The sequence below is a fragment of the Rattus norvegicus genome, chromosome 15 (assembly GCF_021556685.1).
Source record: "Rattus norvegicus strain SHRSP/BbbUtx chromosome 15, alternate assembly SHRSP_T2T, whole genome shotgun sequence".
Lineage (NCBI taxonomy): Eukaryota > Metazoa > Chordata > Mammalia > Rodentia > Muridae > Rattus > Rattus norvegicus.
Window position 1 is genome coordinate 60381026 of NC_141548.1, and position 17450 is coordinate 60398475.

Genomic DNA, 17450 nt, shown 5'->3' on the forward strand with positions numbered 1-17450 from the left:
TTGTTTTGTCAGCTACCTTTATCTGGAGGGAGGAACCTCAATTGATAATATGCCTCTATCAGATTGGCCTCCGGGCAAGTCTGTTGAGCATTTTCCTAATTCATGATTGATGTGGATGGGCCTGGTCCTCTTGGGGTAGTGCCACTCCAGGGTCCTGGATGGTATGAGAAAGCAGGCTGAGCCAGTAAGTCATAGGGGAACAGGCCAGTAAGCAGCAACCCTCGTAGCCTGCACTTCAGTTCCTGTCTCCAGGTTCCTGCTCTGAGTTCCTGCCTGGATTCCTTCAGTGATAGATGGGGTGTGACCTGAAAACAAGCCTTCTCTCCCCACACTGCCCTCCTCATTCATCCCAGCACCAGAACTGTAACTAGGGCAGAAATCCGCAGCAAGGTCTCAGGTGTTGCTGTGACAGACCTGACAGTGCTGGTTTGGGCAGGATTGTGGGATGAGTTTGGAACTTTGGGCTGGAATAGCCATTGATTGAACAGCTTAATAAGCTGGCATAAGAACTTGAAAAAGAATGCTGAGCATTGCGGGTAATGAAGGCCTCGCTTGTGGATTTCTGCAGGAAACTTGTGAATCCCAAAGACTCTTATCAGACCATTCATGTGACAGACTTTGAACTGAGAATCTGTGGGGTTGGTCAGCTGGTGCTGAAGAATCATCTGTGGCCAATAAGAGACCTGCACCACTGACATGAAACCTCTACTGGGATGGTTGATGCTGGTCACTGGGACTGAGAACTGGGGCTCAGATTCAGTGAGGTGAAACCTCCCAAGGGTGTCTCCCCAGGGTCAGCACACAGAAGCCGTGGTCCAGAGAGGAGGACAGGGTAGGGCTGGCTGCACTTCATACAGGCAACTGAACTGGGGCATGTGTACCAGCCTCCCAGGAGGTTTTATAGGCATGGAGGGGCCCTGGAGGGCAGCTGAGGCTTGGCACTGTGAAAGCCAGGAGAGGCCATTGGTGAGGGTGCAGCCTCAGTGGCCGTGGAGATGGAGTAATTGAAGGGATTGAGGAGAGCGCTCAGTGCACTTCTGCACCAGAACTCTACAGCTGAACATGGCTCTGCTCCTGATCTCTTCTTTAAAAGGAATTCCCTTCCCAACCAAATGGAGGCTGAATGTGATGAAGCTTTTTCCAGACCCAGCCTCTAGTGAGCTGAGGGTACCAACCCCTCAGGACTCGGAGACAGGTTCATCCGTCATGCAGCACCTGGTGCTCGCAGGAGAGTGACCGTGCTTCAACTCTTCTTTTCAGATAACAATTGAAAGAGACAGTAATGAAGACGTGAGTGAGCCCAAACACGGCAAGGAGGACCCAGACAACATGCCCCATGTGGGCGGCAACACCTGGGCTGGTGGAACAGGTCAGTAGCCCATGCGCTCTCCTGGGTCTCGGCAGATTGTCTTAAGTCCATCAAGGCCAGCATTCCAGCCCTGAGATAGTCCCTGCGCTGGTTCTTCTCAGCCTCTCTCGCTCTGTTAGATGTGTTCTCCCCCTCTGCACCTGCACAACATCAAGACATGCAGAACACCTGGCACTGGGAACCCCAGACTCTGCCACTCTGTTTACCCCTCACTTGTAGTTGCTTCATCCGTTAAAGGAGGGAGGGGTGACCTTATCTGCCTCATGAGGTCAGGCTAAAGATTAAATACGAACTTAGATCACGGATCACAACAGTTGGGCTGAAGAACATGGTCACTGGAGTGTCTCCCTTCTTTTCAATTCCTTGCCTTTGCAATTGTGTGCGAAATCTACAGCAAGTTCTTGAAGGACTAATGTGGGGAAGAAGTGGTTCTTGTCCTCATCTGAGAAGGGAGTGTGTGGAGGTCCACGGTTTGGAGATAAGGTTGCTGTGCTTTGCACTGATGGCAGGGTGCCAGTCCTTCCTCTTGGCTGCCCTCCTAGACCATTGTTCCTAAGCCTGCCGTCTTCCTTTTTCCTCCCAGCAGCTGCAACAGACACATGTGCCTGCTCACAGGAACAGGGCCAGACTGCGCACTGTCTGGCTATCTCGCCAGGAGAAGTGCTGGCACGGCTCAGTCCTTCACCTTCCCCTAGGATGCTCTGTGCCTCTTGGCCTTGAAGGCCTTGGCAGGAAATGGGTTTCTGTGCTGAGACAATATGCTGTCAAATAAGCCCGGCACCTCTTGCCTACTCTGTTTATTCACCGAGCCTCAGCTTTAAAGAAAGGCTATTTTTAGAAGTGTCCTTTGATCTGGAAGTTAGTGTCAAGCCAACAATATTTAATCCATATGGAATGCATCATGGGACGAGCTGGCCAGATGTCAGCTTCCCAGTAGTGCCTACGCAGAGGCAAGGTTTCATTTGTTAATACATGGGAGTCTGATAGGCCCAGCACCTATTCAGACCAAACGTCCTGTCTGCTTCCCGGCCTTGGATCTTTCAGTTGATCAAGGCTCCTGGGCTTCAATCTGTCTCTTTCTGTTATTTGTGCCCTTCAGAATGCTCTACATTAAACCCAACTCTGGGCCAGCAAGTCATTTGGTTCTTTTCCATCATCACAGTCTTTTCTTCCCCCTGTGCTCCCACCCCTTTCTTCCCCCTGTGCTCCCACCCCTTTCTTCCCCCTGTGCTCCCACCCTTATCTTATGTTCTGGTTGATGTGAATCCAAGTTCATCTGTAAGCATGTTTCATTTAAATAATGTGAATTTAGAACTGTAGAGTAGGGAGAAGTCTTTCCTTATGAAGGATCAGTCTCAGCTGACTCCCCCAGGGGCCACCTGACCCATTCTGACCACACCCACGCAGTCTCTAACCATTGGATCCTCTTCTCGCCAAAGTGACGACCTGTGGGCACACAGGGAGCTTTATGCTCAATCCTGTCCCACAGATCCTCAAGGAGACCTACCATAGCGGAGCAGGTCAAACCACAGCTTTCCACCCTCAGGGCTTGTCACTGCCAACCAGTACAACTTTCTGCCACACACCTGCTGGACGTGAAACTGGGAAGCATACAATATAGAAGGGATTTTCCACCACCCACTTCTAAATGAAATAAGATATGCTCAATCAGAAGACTAAAATACTGTGATTAATAGATATCACTGCTCTCTCAGTGCTTTGCCAAAGGAAATGACCCACCTGGACTTTGATGAAGCAAAGAGTTCATGCCAAGTTCTCATTTTTAATTTATTAGACAAATCAAAGCTCTAGTGGGGGAGAGTAACGTAATTTATCCAAAGTCTAAACGGTTTCCAATTTTCCACCATATGAATCTAGGAATGACCTCACTCTCTGTGTCACTGAATCATGTAATTATCATAGGAGCAGTCACTCACATAGCTCTTAACTGCATACCAGATACATTCCCAAGCGGTTCGGCCGTGTGAAAATCCCATCAGACAGGTATTGCCATCCCATGCTGTAGGTTAGCACTGAGGCACGGAGAAGATGAATGATTCTTCTGGTGACCCAGCTACTGAGTTAAACCAGGTTCAAACCCAGACAGTCTTAATTACTCAACCGGCTTGCAATAGCAACACGGTGCTATACTGTGCGGTCTGACACTGCCTCTCCAATCCTGGATTCTCATTAAGTTCCCAGATTACATATGTATAAACAAAGGGACCTGGTCACTAGTTATCTAGGAGCAAGGATAATAAATCATTCACACAAAGGCCAAATGTGGCCAACAAACGTAAGTATTTTCTCTGGTCAGTATAACTAGACCAAGCTTTCCTCTGTAATCAGCCAGTGTCTCTACCCCCGTACAGTACTACCTACCTTGCCGTAGAGGCACGTAACTTTCAGTTTAGTGTAAATAGCTCGCACAGCATTACATGACGTGTACTTACAGGCACGTAAACTTGGGCTGATTGAAAGACTGTCCTGAAGCTAATGATGTTTATCTGTTGAGCGTTATTCAAAACTGAAAGTCAAGCCTACATAATCATTGGCTCAGCTCCTGCCTAGCAAGTGATGTGAGGCCACAGAGATGTCATTTTGTTTCTCTGTGAATCATTTTCATTTTTTTCAAAACAGAAGAAACTTTATCTATAAACTGTCTTGGTATTTTAGGGGAAAAAAAGATAACTAGGAGTGTTGCCTCTTTTAACTAGTGGCCATGTAATATCTACAGCCACTGTCACAGAGCCATTCATCTAGGGCAGAACAAAGACATCCACAAATAGTGCACAGAATCACTATTCCCCACAAAGCAGAGACATCAGATGAATTGTTCAAGTTGAATTTGGACTGAACCTTAACACATGTGTAGATCGGGATGGATGAAATAAAAGGAAAAGTTATCCTAAACAGGGGTATCTTAGAGTTTGGACAAAGGTGGTGTGAACTAACTGCCAGGTAGTTCAATTAATATTCCTCACAGGACTGTTTTCGAGCCATGATCTGACTTTTGTTTTGTGGCCAGGTTCTAGACATAACAACTATGTCCTCATGATTTCTTTCCAGGGGGAAGAGACACTGCAGGTCTTGGTGGCAAAGGAGGTCCTTATCGCTTGGATGCAGGCCACCCAGTGTATCAAGTATCTGAGGTTGAGAAAGATGCAGTTCCTGAGGATATCAAGAGAGCTGCAAGAGAGATGGCCCAGAGAGCATTTCAGCAGAGGTGAGTGTGCCCTGTGCACTTAGAGTGGTGCAGGTGAGTGGTGCATGCGCACACACACACTCGCTCACATTCACACACTCACACACATTCACACTCACACTCACACATACACACTCACACATACACATTCACACACACATACACACACATACACACTCACACACATACACACTCACACATACACACTCACACACACATACACACTCACACATACACACTCACACATACACATACATACAGTCACACACACATACACACTCACATATACACACATACACACACACATACACACTCACACATACACATACATACAGTCACACACACATACACACTCACACATACACACTCACACATACACACACATACACACTCACACATACACATACATACAGCCACACACACACATACACACTCACATATACACACTCACACACACATACACACTCACACACACATACACACTCACACATACACACACACATACACATACATACACACTTACACATACACATACATACAGTCACACACACATACACTCACACACACAAAGCTAATGTCGCAAGGACTATGTCCTAGGATGATACTGAGAAAGGTAAAATCTCTGGGCTAACATCAGCAGGGCCTGTACTCATTTAGGGTTTGGAGATAAGAGCTTTGTTTGGGCTACTTTGATTGGCCCCCACTAGAAAGGAAGAATCCACAGGGTATTTTATTAGACATTCACATGTGCTCTTCCAAAAAAAGTGAAAAACCCCAAAGCAGCAGGGAGCTTCCTCTCTCACTGCAGAGCACAGACCATGCAGGAGGGATAGAAAGCAGATCTGCATTTCTGTGCTCTGTGGAAGGAGCCTGGGCAGCCAGACAAAAACATACTCAAGAGTATGTGAGTTATGAAATTCCTCCCACGTAGAACATCTGGTATGTTATTACACGCCGTGCTCTCACATCCTACAAGTAAACAGAAAAGAACAATAGAGACAAAAATGCAGGTCCAGCCTGCCACACCCTCAGGAAAGCCTGCAAGCCTCACCCCTGTGGTACAGCAGGTAAACTTCACATGTCTGGTCGGCGTTGCCCTCAGCCTCATCACTAACTTCCTGGAACCTTGGGCAGCTGCTCTGTCCTCGCTATACCATGCATGCTGCATCCATGGAAATGGGGAACCACCCCCCATCCCCAGGTTCTGAGAATGGAAAACTTATTAGGGAATCAAAGTATTCATTTCTCAAAAGACGTGAACATAACAACAAGTCTTATTAGAATTAAAATATTGCTCCACATCTCATATGAAAAATAAAACTTCCTTTGAGAAAAAAATAGGAATTAGGCATGCGTCATTCTCCTCTTCAATTAGTGAATGGTTGTTACTACCACACCCCAGCCCTCGCAAGTAATCATCCAGTCTGAATTTGCCTACATGGACGTGCAGAGTGCCCTAGCACATGAGCGTCTCCAGGAGGCAGGAAGTCTTCACAGTGGCACTTAGCCATGAGCAAGCCAAAAGGATCACTCCCCTCTGGTTGCCACTAGAAACAAAAGCCTATTGGGGCACTATTAAGACCCAACAGGGAAAGGCCAAGAGTTAGCTGTGATCTAAGACAACTGAATGGACTGATTATAGGAGAGGGGGCCATCCCTGTCTTTTCAGACCTGCCCGTGAGGTGGTGACAGGGAGGACGCAGGCAGGGTGTGCAAAGGAAGAAATGAAACACACAGAGGTCCTAGGGAAGACGGCACATCAAAGCAAGAGCAAACACTACCTTAGAAATGGCCTTGCGACCCATTGGATAAGGGTCTACCTAGTAGTGCCGATTTTGTCTTTAACTTTGTATTATGGACCTTTTCAAGCCCAACTGCAAATAATGAGAACCCTGTGGACCCCTGCCCCCACACCATTCCTACTCTCCACTTTGGATTGTTTAATCCAAGGTATTATCTCATCTTGTCGTAAATATTGCAGACTGTGTCTCTACACACAAAAACTAAATAAGACAGAAATCCCACAGCCCTGCTGATACACACATTCATTTTTACGGTAATAATTCTTTACTATCATGTTGATTACAGAATGAGTCATGTGGACAGGTCCGGAGACTTTTACAGCATCCTGTATCTTGTCTCCAACACTGACCACTCTCTCCCATCTTATTACTTGTAGGAGGGACTGCTTCTCCCTTCCTCTGTAAATTCCACGAGGACAGAACCTGGAGTGGGGCAAACACTCACAGAGACTGAGTAACACGCATGTGCGTGCAGGGGCCAGCTCTCACCTGTTAGTTCTTGTCCTTGCTATCTGTGATGGACTGACTAAGCAGTCCTCACCATTAGTTAGAAGTCTTCCCTGGTACAAAGGCCCTTCCCACATCATTCCCAGCATTCAGTTAGCATTGAGTCAAACCAGATATTAGCCCTGCACCTCAAGAATTGAGCAGCTGAAGCTGACTAACAGGGGGACACAAGTCTAAGACTTGCAGATCATGTACAGAAACGTAGTGACATCAGGTGAGTGGGGACAAGGAAGTGCTCACACTCCGCTAAAGCACACGTGGAAAAGCTGCAGTCAGGTGGGCCACCTCTGTGGAGACTGCACCCACCGCCATTTGCATAACTAAGCAGCTCCTCATTCTTGAATCCAAATTATAGCATGTAAGTCTAACCTATAGAAGAAGTAAAATAAGGACAGATTCCCAGACTCTTACATGATGATAAATATACCCTTTAAACACGTACCACCAACAGCCTGCTGCTGGTTCACACTGATTCCCAGGAGGCTCATCCAACCAGAGCCTAAAGTGTCCTGCTTTATTCTCTCATTTCCTGCTTCGGTCGGTCTTCGACATTCAGACATTCATCCACTGTGAGTGTCCTCTGAGTGTTCTAGTGAAGGCTGACATAACCTGAAATATGATTTCCAGATTTCCTCATAATTAAATTAGCATTGGATGGCTGGGGTGCACAATGCTCACCCCAGAGATAGCTATATAGCTAGAGCTAATGCTGATCTCTCCCAAGGCCACTCTGCTCCATGCGGCTCACTGCAGCCTGAGTCCTCTTCTCTGTGTGTATTCATCCCCTTCCGGTTCCTTTCCCACCCACCGTGCTCCAAGGACAAGCTCTGTCCACACATTTCCCAATCAGTACTGACCAGAGTTCTTTGAGACATGAGGCGGTATGTGGCATATCCTACCTAGTGTTCACTGTGCCCCACTTCTGCTCCCCAAAACTGAAGATTTAACCTAACCTAATGGAATGTATGGAGAACTCAGACTGCGGAAACTAAACAGAAGAGGTATTGTTAGGCGGCGAAGTCTCAGGCACAAATTCCTTTTTGTTCTTTAGAACCCAGAGTTAATAGGACTTAGAAGGGCATCTTGGCATGTCACCTTGAGGGGGTGGCATTGGATATTATAGTGGCCTTGTCTATATTTACCTTTTGATAGCCAGTACTTTCAAAGTATTACATAACAACGCGTTGAGTATCACTGTGTATCAGGGTCTGTGCTGAGTATTAAAGACTCAAAAAGTAAGATGTGGTCTTATTACACACATACATGGAGTTCTGAGCTTCCTCCATTCTGATTATATTTTCCCAGTGTTTTGTCTAAGAGTGAAGAATAGAAACCTTCTATAAATATACTTTATATATAATTTCAGCTATGCATATAGGTTTTCTGCCTACACACACAAAATGAGACAATTGTGTCATGCTTAGACTTTTGAGGGATGCATTTCATATATCTTGTCCTGATATCATCACCTGTAATATTTATAGCCATGCACAGAAATGTGTGTTAAATTAATACACTGTGGCTTTCACACTGGAAAACCCAAGGCCATTTGCTTACAAAAAGACCCCTTTGCTTAGGATTAACTTTAGGTGGCTGTGCTCTGCTTTGATTTTAAACTAAATATCTGGGAGGCCAAAAGGCATCGGGCCCCCTGGAGCTGCAGCTACAGGTGGTTGTGAGCCACCTGGTAGGACCGTTTACATGAGAGATGTCATCATATATGATGTACGGTTGGGGCTTTCCCTTTGTCCTGGGGGGCAGTTTGTTCATCAATTAGCAGTGGACTTTGAGCATTACCGTCCTTTGAATCTAGGGGCATCACTGGTGACATCATTTCTTGGTTTTTCTTCTCAAAGTAGTACAAAGTCACCAAGGAGTTGTTAGAGGTCCTGTCAGTGTGTAAGCAAGTGTAAAGAGGCTCACACGAACGTGGCTTAAGCGGTGTCATCTTACCCCTCTGGTTTCAGACTAAAGGAGATCCAAATGAGTGAGTACGATGCCGCAACCTATGAGCGGTTTTCACGTGCTGTCCAGCGACAGGTGCATGCCCTCCGAGTCATCCTGGATAATCTACAGGTAACCTTTCTCTGTGGGCACAGAGGACTTGGGAAAATCTGGACTTACACCAAAACTGCTGGAGAAAGTTAGCTGAGCACTAGTCAGCCAACCAGAAAGTCATTTCAAGATCAACACGCAAGGCTGTGAACTCAACCCTGTGATTGTCTTAGGGAAGTTCTCCCAGGGAAAATATCTGACCTCACCTTTCTCTTCCTGTCCAGGAAGCAGTAATTTTACCAGTGACCCTCCCAGACAGTGACTTCCTGACTCCCCTCAGGGAAGATCTGTGTATATCTCACCTCTCCTGGAAGTTCACAAATAGAACTCTCTCTCCCCTTAAATCATTTTACTGCCACTGAAGAACAGGTTGGGTCAGGCAGGGTGTGCTTTCTCTGTGTCCCCTGCCACCTCCTCTTCCTGCCCTCCTCTAACCCTGTATTGCCCCACCTCTTGGCTGTTTTACAAGGTTCTCAGTCCCTGAGGACCAGTGGGCACTGGTACAAATTTTTAAAATATTAAGATACTTCAATATTTCCTAAGTAAAGACTATAATTTCTGTCCAGTCTATTCCCTAAATTACACATGAAATCAGAATATTTGTCCAGAAACTGAATGATCATTTTAGGGGAAGGGAGCCCCAGCCTGCACTGAAGTCTTACATATGCTTCCCATGGAGTTCTTGACTTTGGTTCCCTTCTGTTCACTCTTTGTATTCATTACTGTTCTTTTAAAGGAATATTTATTATGTTTTGTTAGATATTGGAGTGTGGGATGCAGTTTTAATCTTCCGTTTTAACCCAAAACTCTGAGGCTTCATTTTTATCAGTATTTTTTTTAATATGTGTATCTGTATGAGTGAATGCCATGTGTATGCAGTGTGCAGAGAGACCAGAAGAGGGCATTGGATCCCTTGGAGATAGAATTTAGGCAGTTGTGTGTCACCTCATGTGGGAACAGAACTGGCTTCTGGAGAAGCACCAAGAGTCTCAACTGCTGAGCCATCTCTCTAGCCTAGGTCTTCATGTTTAAAGAGCTAAAGTTTACTGTCCAGAGGAGTGAGCTTCTCAAATGGTTGACCAGATACCTGATTTCAAAGTCTAGCTGAGATGGTCATCACAATCTTCCCATGCTCATGGAATATAGATATTTTGCCCCCATTTTATAAGAAGGAAATTTAAGACTACACAAACAGTGCAGTTTCCTGGGTTGTGTGGCCAATGAAGCAGGTGTCTGAGCCCAAATCAGGCTCCTGTTATCTGCCAGGTCCTTGTCATCTTCCTCAACCCTGTTGCCCATCCCAAGGGCAGTTCTCATTCATGACCATAATACGTTTTGTACCATCAGCCAGATGCCGGCACAACATTTGCCCATGTTCCCTTACTGAATCTTTAAGCCATAGGGGAATTATTTTGGGTGGGTTTTCTAATCCTCAAGTCATAGTTCTGAGGCTGCTTATCTTGGCCATAGTTACTGGGCAAGAATAGATGAGTCCTCATGTAAGCTATAAAACTGCAGATTGTGGCCAAAGCAAGAAGATTTTGGGTTGGTCCCTTCCTGCAGTCTTCAGCGAATGCTGTGTAACTGTAACTAAAACTCTCCAGCTGTTTTGACATTGCTGTGTAATAGCTGTAACCATGGGCGTTTCCTCACTGAGTGTACACAGTGTGGTCAGAAATGATCAAGATGGCTCTCCAGAGCTCAGCTTTAGGCCCACACAGACTTGATTCCATTCAACGTGGACTATTATGCTGTTATAATATCCAATAGTAATGAAATTACTGGGAAATGTTATTAAAACGGAATACAAAATACAGGCTCCTGGGGGGGGGGGGTCAGAAACTTTGAGACTCAGGCTGACCTCAGAATTGCCATCTTCCCACCTCTGCCTCCTCAGTCCTGAGGCACACACAGCAGCTCCTAGCTTCAGGCTCCTGTTTGTCTTAGCTATAAGATATGAACACCATGGCTGGACAGTGGTCGCACACACCTTTAACCCAGCACTCAGGAGGCAGAGACAGGCGGATCTCTGTGAGCTCAAGGTCAGCCTGGTCTATAGAGCAAATTCCAGGACAACCAGGGCCATTACACAGAGGAACACTGTCTTGAAAACCAAATGAACAAAAAGATACAAATACCAGATGTCTTTGTCCAATTGCTGTGCTAGTTTCTAAATGCTTTCCGTCATTCTCTGTGACCTGTGACGTCACTGACCAGTAACAAATGTCTGCAGACTGAAAGCAGTTTTTGAAGCCATCATATAGACAGAAGAAACACCTGTAGATAGGATTTACTTGGCCACGAGGCTGTATGGAGAAGAACACAGAGTCCAGAATGACTCAGGCTTGGTGTCTGGGGCGTAGGCCTGGAGGCCGAAGAAAACACTAAAGAGAGCAAGACTGGCTGTATTGTGTCACCGCTGAGGTGCCTGGAATAGACTGGTGCCATTCTGTCTTCAGAATGTGTGTGGCACAGCCATCTGGAAGGAGGACTCAGAGAGAAAGACGGAAGCCAGGAACCAAACCATGAAGTAATCTGAATAATACACAGGAGAATGAGACAAGCTCGGGTTCAGAGGATGGACAGGAGGACAGTGCCTGAGGGAACCCTGGAAAACAAGGAGTAGGGGACTTGAGAGGAAAGACTTGCGAAGAAGGTAGCTGTTTCCCCCTGGATGCTGGTGTGTTCTCATTCCTGGGATACCTGAACAACAGTGCAGACATGGCATTTAAAGGTTTTAATATGTAAGCCAGTGTTCAGGAACAGAGTTGGGTCAGCTTGGAGCTGCATGTCCCTAAGGATGTCTGTGTCTGTGGTTCTGTGGTTCTGCTGTTGCTTGTACTGGAGTAGCCCAAGTCAAGAGAGAAGAAAGGTGTCTTGGTTAGGGTTTTATTGCTGTGAACAGACACCATGATCAATTCAAGTCTTATAAAGGACAACATTTAATTGAGGCTGGCTTACAGGTCCAGAGGTTCAGTCTGTTATCATCAAGGCAGGAGCATGGCAGCATCCAGGCAGGCATGGTATAAAAGAAACTGAGAGGGGCTGGGGATTTAGCTCAGTGGTAGAGCGCTTACCTAGGAAGCGCAAGGCCCTGGGTTCGATCCCCAGCTCCGAAAAAAAGAACCAAAAAAAAAAAAAAAAAAAGAAACTGAGAGTTCTGCATCTTCATCCAAAGGAAGCCAGGAACAGACTGAGTATCCTCAGGCAGCTAGGAGGAGGGTCTCAAAGCCCATGCCCAAAGTGACACACTTCCTCCATCAAGGCCACACCTAATAATAGTCCCACTCTCTGGGCCAAGCATATTTAAACCACACAGAAGGGGAAAGTTTAAAAATGTCTGCATTTAAGGGAAGCCAGCAAAAAGCTAAGATGTCCTTTCTTAGCACATCTGCACCTCATCTGTCAGTACAGTGCCAACCTTGTGTACAAGCCAGAGAGAGCACTGATTTCCAGGGTACTGAACACTGGCTATCTTACCAGGCTGCAGAACCTAGGTAACCTTGGAACCAGGTTACCTTGCCAGGTGTGGTTAATCTTGATGGTCAACTTGACTGGTCCTCAAGTCATCTAAGAGGCAAGCCTCTGGGCACACCTACGGGGGACTTCACCCGCTGTGAGTGGCACTGCTCCTGTCTGGGATCCTGAGCTTGATGAGCGGAGACACTGAGCTAGGCAGCCTCAAGTAGTCATTGCCTGACTAGGGCTGTGTGTGACCAGCTGCTCCAAGCTACTACCATATGGCCCCATGTTTTGATGGACTGCATCCTTGACCTGAGAGACAGAGCAAACCCTTTCTCCCATACGCTGTTTTAGTCAGAGTATTTTAGCACAGCAACAGAGAAAGGAGTGACACTAAAGTGGTTGAAAAGTACAAAGCTATTTTTCCTATTTTACTAAGAAGTATATTGTAGAGCCTTTCTGTGCTGCCCAGGGACAGGTTCTTCATTCCCATTGTAACGTAAAGGGAAGTGTGCACAGTGTCTGTCTAGAACTCTTGATATCTTGCAATGAAAGAGGAGGATGTCCTCAAATTCCTTGCCAAAGGCACCCTCTTAGGTGGCACCAACCCTGACTTCAAATGGAGCAGTACATCTGGGAAAGGAAAGGTAATGGTATCTACATCATAAATCTGAAGGAGAGGCTGTTGATTTCAACTTGGGCTGTGGTTGCCATCGAGAACCCTGCTGATGTCATCGCCAGGAGCACCGGCCAGCGAGCCATGCTGAAGCTTGCTACTACCATTGGAGCCATTCCCATTGCTTGCTGCTTAGGGACCTTCAGTAACCAGATCCAAGCAGCCTTCAGTGAGTCTGGCTTCTGGTGGTGAGTGATCCCAAGACTGACCGCCACCCCCTCACAGAGGCGTGTTGTGTCAACCTGCCCACCACTGCTCTGTGTAAAACAGACTCCTCTGCACTACATGGGTATTGCCATTCCCAGGGACTCACTCAGTGGGTCTGACATAGGGGATGCGGGCCTGGGAAGGATTCCACACACATAGCACTATATCCCATGAAGACCAGTGGGAGGTTACATCTGATGACTTCTCTACAGAGACCTGGGGGGGGGGGGGTGAGAAGGAGGAGCAGGCTGCTGTTGAGAAGGCTGTGACCAAGGAGGAATTTCAGGGCGAATGGACCATGCCAGCCCTTGAGTTCACTGCTGCTCAGCCTGAGGTGGCAGATTGGTGCAGCTGCCATCTGTGCTCATGCAGAAGTTCCCTACTGAAGACCCGAGTGCCCCATCAGCCACTGAGGAGCTCAGCAGCTCCCACCAAGTGGGTTAGAGCCACCACGGAGAGGTCCTGAGCTGCTCTGCAGACACCTGAGCAGAGGGGAAAGTGGAAGGGCAATAAAGTTCCTAAAAGCTGAGTAAGAGAAATGAATTGTGGGCAGTGCTAATGACATACAAGAAATTTTGAAGAATTTCTACCAAGTATAATGTACTGGAACTTATGCCAAAGACAATTTTAAAAGCCTTTCTGAAAAATAGCATTGCTAGCAAGTGTGTCAAACCTAACTGGAGCTGGGGAGAAGCACATCACTTAACCCTTGTTTTGTCCCTGCCTAGCAGCACAGGGAGCACTGCAGCACTGAAGAGGAGGGAGAGGAGAAAGGCTGACGTATGCAGAGACTGCAGCAAGCAGAAAGATAAGATAATAAAGAGGCCAGCCCAGCCCCAGGGCTTTGAATGACAATGGCTCACATATTTCAATGCTTAATCTCCAGTTGGTGGAACTGTTTAGGAAGGATTAGGAGGTGTGGCCTTGTTGGAGAGGTGTGTCACTGGGGATGGGCTTTGTGGTTTCAAAAACCCCATGCCATTCCCAGTTAGCTTGTTCTCTGCTTCCTACTTGTGGATCAAGATGTAAGCTCTCAGCTACTGCCCCCAGCACAGTTGTCTGCCTGCTGCCTGCCTACCTGCCTGCTGCCTGCCTGCCTGCCTGCCTGCCTGCCTGCCTGCTGCCTGCCTGCCTGCCTGCTGCCTGCCTGCCTGCCTGCCTGCCTGCTGCCTGCCTGCCTGCTGCCTGCCTGCCTGCCTGCCTGCCTGCCTCCTGCCTGCCTGCCTGCCTGCCTGCCTCCTGCCTGCCTGCCTGCCTGCTGCCTGCCTGCCTGCCTCCTGCCTGCCTGCCTGCCTGCCTGCTGCCTGCCTCCTGCCTGCCTGCCTGCCTGCCTGCTGCCTGCCTGCCTGCCTGCTGCCTGCCTGCCTGCCTGCCTGCCTGCCTGCCTGCCTGCCTGCCTCCTGCCTGCCTGCCTGCCTCCTGCCTACCTGCCTGCCTGCTGCCTGCCTGCCTGCCTCCTGCCTGCCTGCCTGCCTGCCTGCTGCCTGCCTCCTGCCTGCCTGCCTGCCTGCCTGCTGCCTGCCTGCCTGCTGTCTGCCTGCCTGCTGCCTGCCTGCCTGCCTCCTGCCTGCCTGCCTCCCTGCCTGCCTGCCTCCTGCCTGCCTGCCTCCTGCCTGCCATGCTCCCCACCATGATGTCATAGACTCACCCTCTACAACTGAGAACCCTAAATTAATATTTTATTTTATAAGTTGCTTGGTCTGTAACTAAGACAAAAATCAGATCAGCACTACCAGACATTGAAAGTCGGCCCCATTGCAGTGGCTCTTCCAAACACAGCATGAAGCACTGTGGAGATGCAGTTCTCCTGCCAGGACTAGCCACAGCTTCAGGTCCTTTCTTACAGCTTTTGAGGTGATGGTATAGCCTGAATTCAACCAACGCCAGCTTAAATTCCTTAAGGGTCCTGATAGTAATTAAGAGGAAAGAACATGCATGCAAGAGTGGCCCGGCTGCTCTGTTCCTGAATAACTTCGTCATCTGAGAACAAGAACACAAGAAAAAAATGCAACAGGGCAGATGAAGGACTACATGGAATGACAAGCCAGGACATGGGAGTGGCAGCCGGGCTAGCATGGCTTCTTTTTGTTCTCATTAGAAATGTCTCCTATGTGAAGTAAGACAGAGATTTAAAGGAATCAAAGCAGAGCTGATAAAGGGGTCAAACGTAGTAAGGAAAGATGGAAAGAGCAATCAAACAAAATCCAGTCCCCGGACTTAAGTCTGCTCAAGAAGTAGAACAGGCTTGACCCAGCCTGAAGTGCAGACCACAGGGGATCCCATGAAAACTTGGGAAAGTGGACAGAAGCGAACATTGAAGAACTAGTGAGGATAAAATTTAAAAACAATCCTAACTCGAGAGAAGCATCCAGCGAAAAGGGTGCACTGAGCTGAAGAAGGCCTGCATGTGTGGGCCCTGAGAGTATTACTGACTATGGCAGCACCAAGTGCTGTCTGTGTCTCGTATCTTAGGGCCATTAGAATACATGGAGAAAATGTGAGATCTGGAAGTGCTGTAGCTGGGCCTTCAGGCAGAGCTGTTTTTATTGCATTTGCTTATTATTGGGGGGTGGGGATACATGCATACAGTGCATGTGGATGTCAGAGGACAACTTTCTGGAGTCAGTTCTCCAAGCAGGTCGCAGGGATTGAAGTCAAGTTTTCAGGCTTGATGGCAAGTAGTTTTACCGGATTAGCCATCTTGCCAGCCCCAAAGTCCTATTCTTTTCTTGACATATTTTAGGGAAACCGTCTTTGTGCTACAGAATGCTTTGGGATATAATCATCATAGGAAAAAATGGCAGCATGAGAAAATTAAGACCAAACTCTCCAGAGTCTTGTGTGATGACCAAAGATAACAATTACAATATTCTAAGAAGAAAATAACTTCCCTATCAAGTGCAGTAACAATAACCCATGTCTAAGCAGGCACACTTTTATCGTGTCATAATTATTAGCAGAAATAAAATGCTCTCTGCTGCTGCGTCTGTGTACCAAGCCTCCACGGAACCACGTGACTCACACCGCTCCATCACTGCGCCACTTCCTGTCTATCCAAGGTCCACGGCACCCACAGCTAGGGATTAATTTCTTGTCCACTGTTACAAGTTCTGGGTCTCATTCTGTCAGAAATGGACTTGACATAACTCCCACAGAAGACCACTCTGTGGTCTTGAGGGGTACCTCACAATAAAGGTCTTTTTTAATGAGATTTTAAATTTTCTTAAATATGGCGCCCCTGTAGCAGTCATTACTGTACTAATTTTTCTAAGATTTTTATAGTTATGTGTGTGTGTGTGTGTGGTTTACGGATGTAAGTGCAGTCCTTGTCCAGGTCAGAAGTGGGCATCAGATCCCCTGGAGCTGGAATTACGGGTTGCTGTGAGCAAGTGTGCATGCTGGAAGCCAAACTTGAGTTGTCTGCAAGAGCACTAGGTGCTCTAACCATCTCTCCAGCCCCGTATGGTAATGTATAAAGCAACAAAGCACAGTGTTCTAGTCACTTTACTACAGCAAGGTCACTACAGACTTGACAGTCCATTTCTTCTGATGCTGAATAATATTCCATTGCCAGAATTTACCACAGTTTATCCATTTGTATCTCAGTTGCTTCCAAGATTTTGCAGTTAATGCAAAAACATCATGTATACATCTTTTGTGTAGATGCATGTTTCCTACTGTGTAAATACCAAGGCATGCGGTTGCTGGATCCTAAGCATGAGTTTTGTTTTGCAAGAGACTATCTTCACGGGGGCTGCAGCATCCCCACGGGCAATGAGTGTCCACTCAGCCCTTCCTCGCCCACGCTCGGTGACATCAGCGTTTTGGATCCTGGCCATTCTGAAGCACAGAATGATATCTTATAGCTGTCTTAATCTAATGATGTAGAACATTGGACGTGTTTTCACTTGTACAGGCATCATAGCAAAGAAAGCACACTGATACTGTTCTTGCCTTTAAAAAGACTTTTTCTTTGAGAGTCATGTGTATAATGTATTTTGATGATACCCCACACACTTCCTCTGAACTCCTTCCTCTCAACAAGTTCCGTCCTGCTTTGTGTCTTGTCTTAGAGACCCCCTGAGTTTACTGAGGGCGGCTTATGTGACAGTGACTGGAGCATGAGCAACTTGCCAGTGGGTATAGCACTGAAGAATAATGAAATAC

The 17450-nt window shown here is 47.1% G+C and overlaps 1 protein-coding gene and 2 long non-coding RNA genes across 6 annotated transcripts in view; 1 reads left to right on the forward strand and 2 right to left on the reverse strand.

Annotated features, from left to right (window-relative positions):
- Vwa8 (von Willebrand factor A domain containing 8) overlaps positions 1-17450 on the forward strand; it is a 324101-nt gene that overhangs the window by 290704 nt on the left and 15947 nt on the right. For both annotated transcript variants that reach the window (NM_001427283.1, XM_087585390.1), the window contains 3 exons: positions 1261-1369; positions 4439-4595; positions 8851-8959. In NM_001427283.1, the coding sequence (NP_001414212.1) occupies positions 1261-1369; positions 4439-4595; positions 8851-8959 (375 nt within the window). The remainder of the gene's footprint in view (positions 1-1260; positions 1370-4438; positions 4596-8850; positions 8960-17450) is intronic.
- The window catches only part of LOC134482158 (uncharacterized), a 39783-nt gene that overhangs the window by 17756 nt on the left and 4577 nt on the right, over positions 1-17450 (reverse strand). Inside the window, exons 4-5 of one of the 3 annotated variants that reach the window (XR_015638999.1) lie at positions 7326-7492; positions 3139-5543 (exon numbers count right to left, since the gene is read on the reverse strand). The exons of 1 other annotated variant lie outside the window; for it this stretch is intronic. This is a non-coding gene — a long non-coding RNA (uncharacterized LOC134482158). Of the gene's footprint in view, positions 1-3138; positions 5544-7325; positions 7493-17450 lie in introns of those variants that run through there. One more of the 3 variants, XR_015639002.1, reaches the window with a different exon arrangement.
- LOC148001070 (uncharacterized) lies at positions 11026-15268 on the reverse strand. The gene is made up of 3 exons (XR_015639004.1): positions 14711-15268; positions 12091-14564; positions 11026-11973 (listed from the first exon to the last, which is right to left on the reverse strand). It is a non-coding gene; the product is annotated as an uncharacterized LOC148001070 (long non-coding RNA).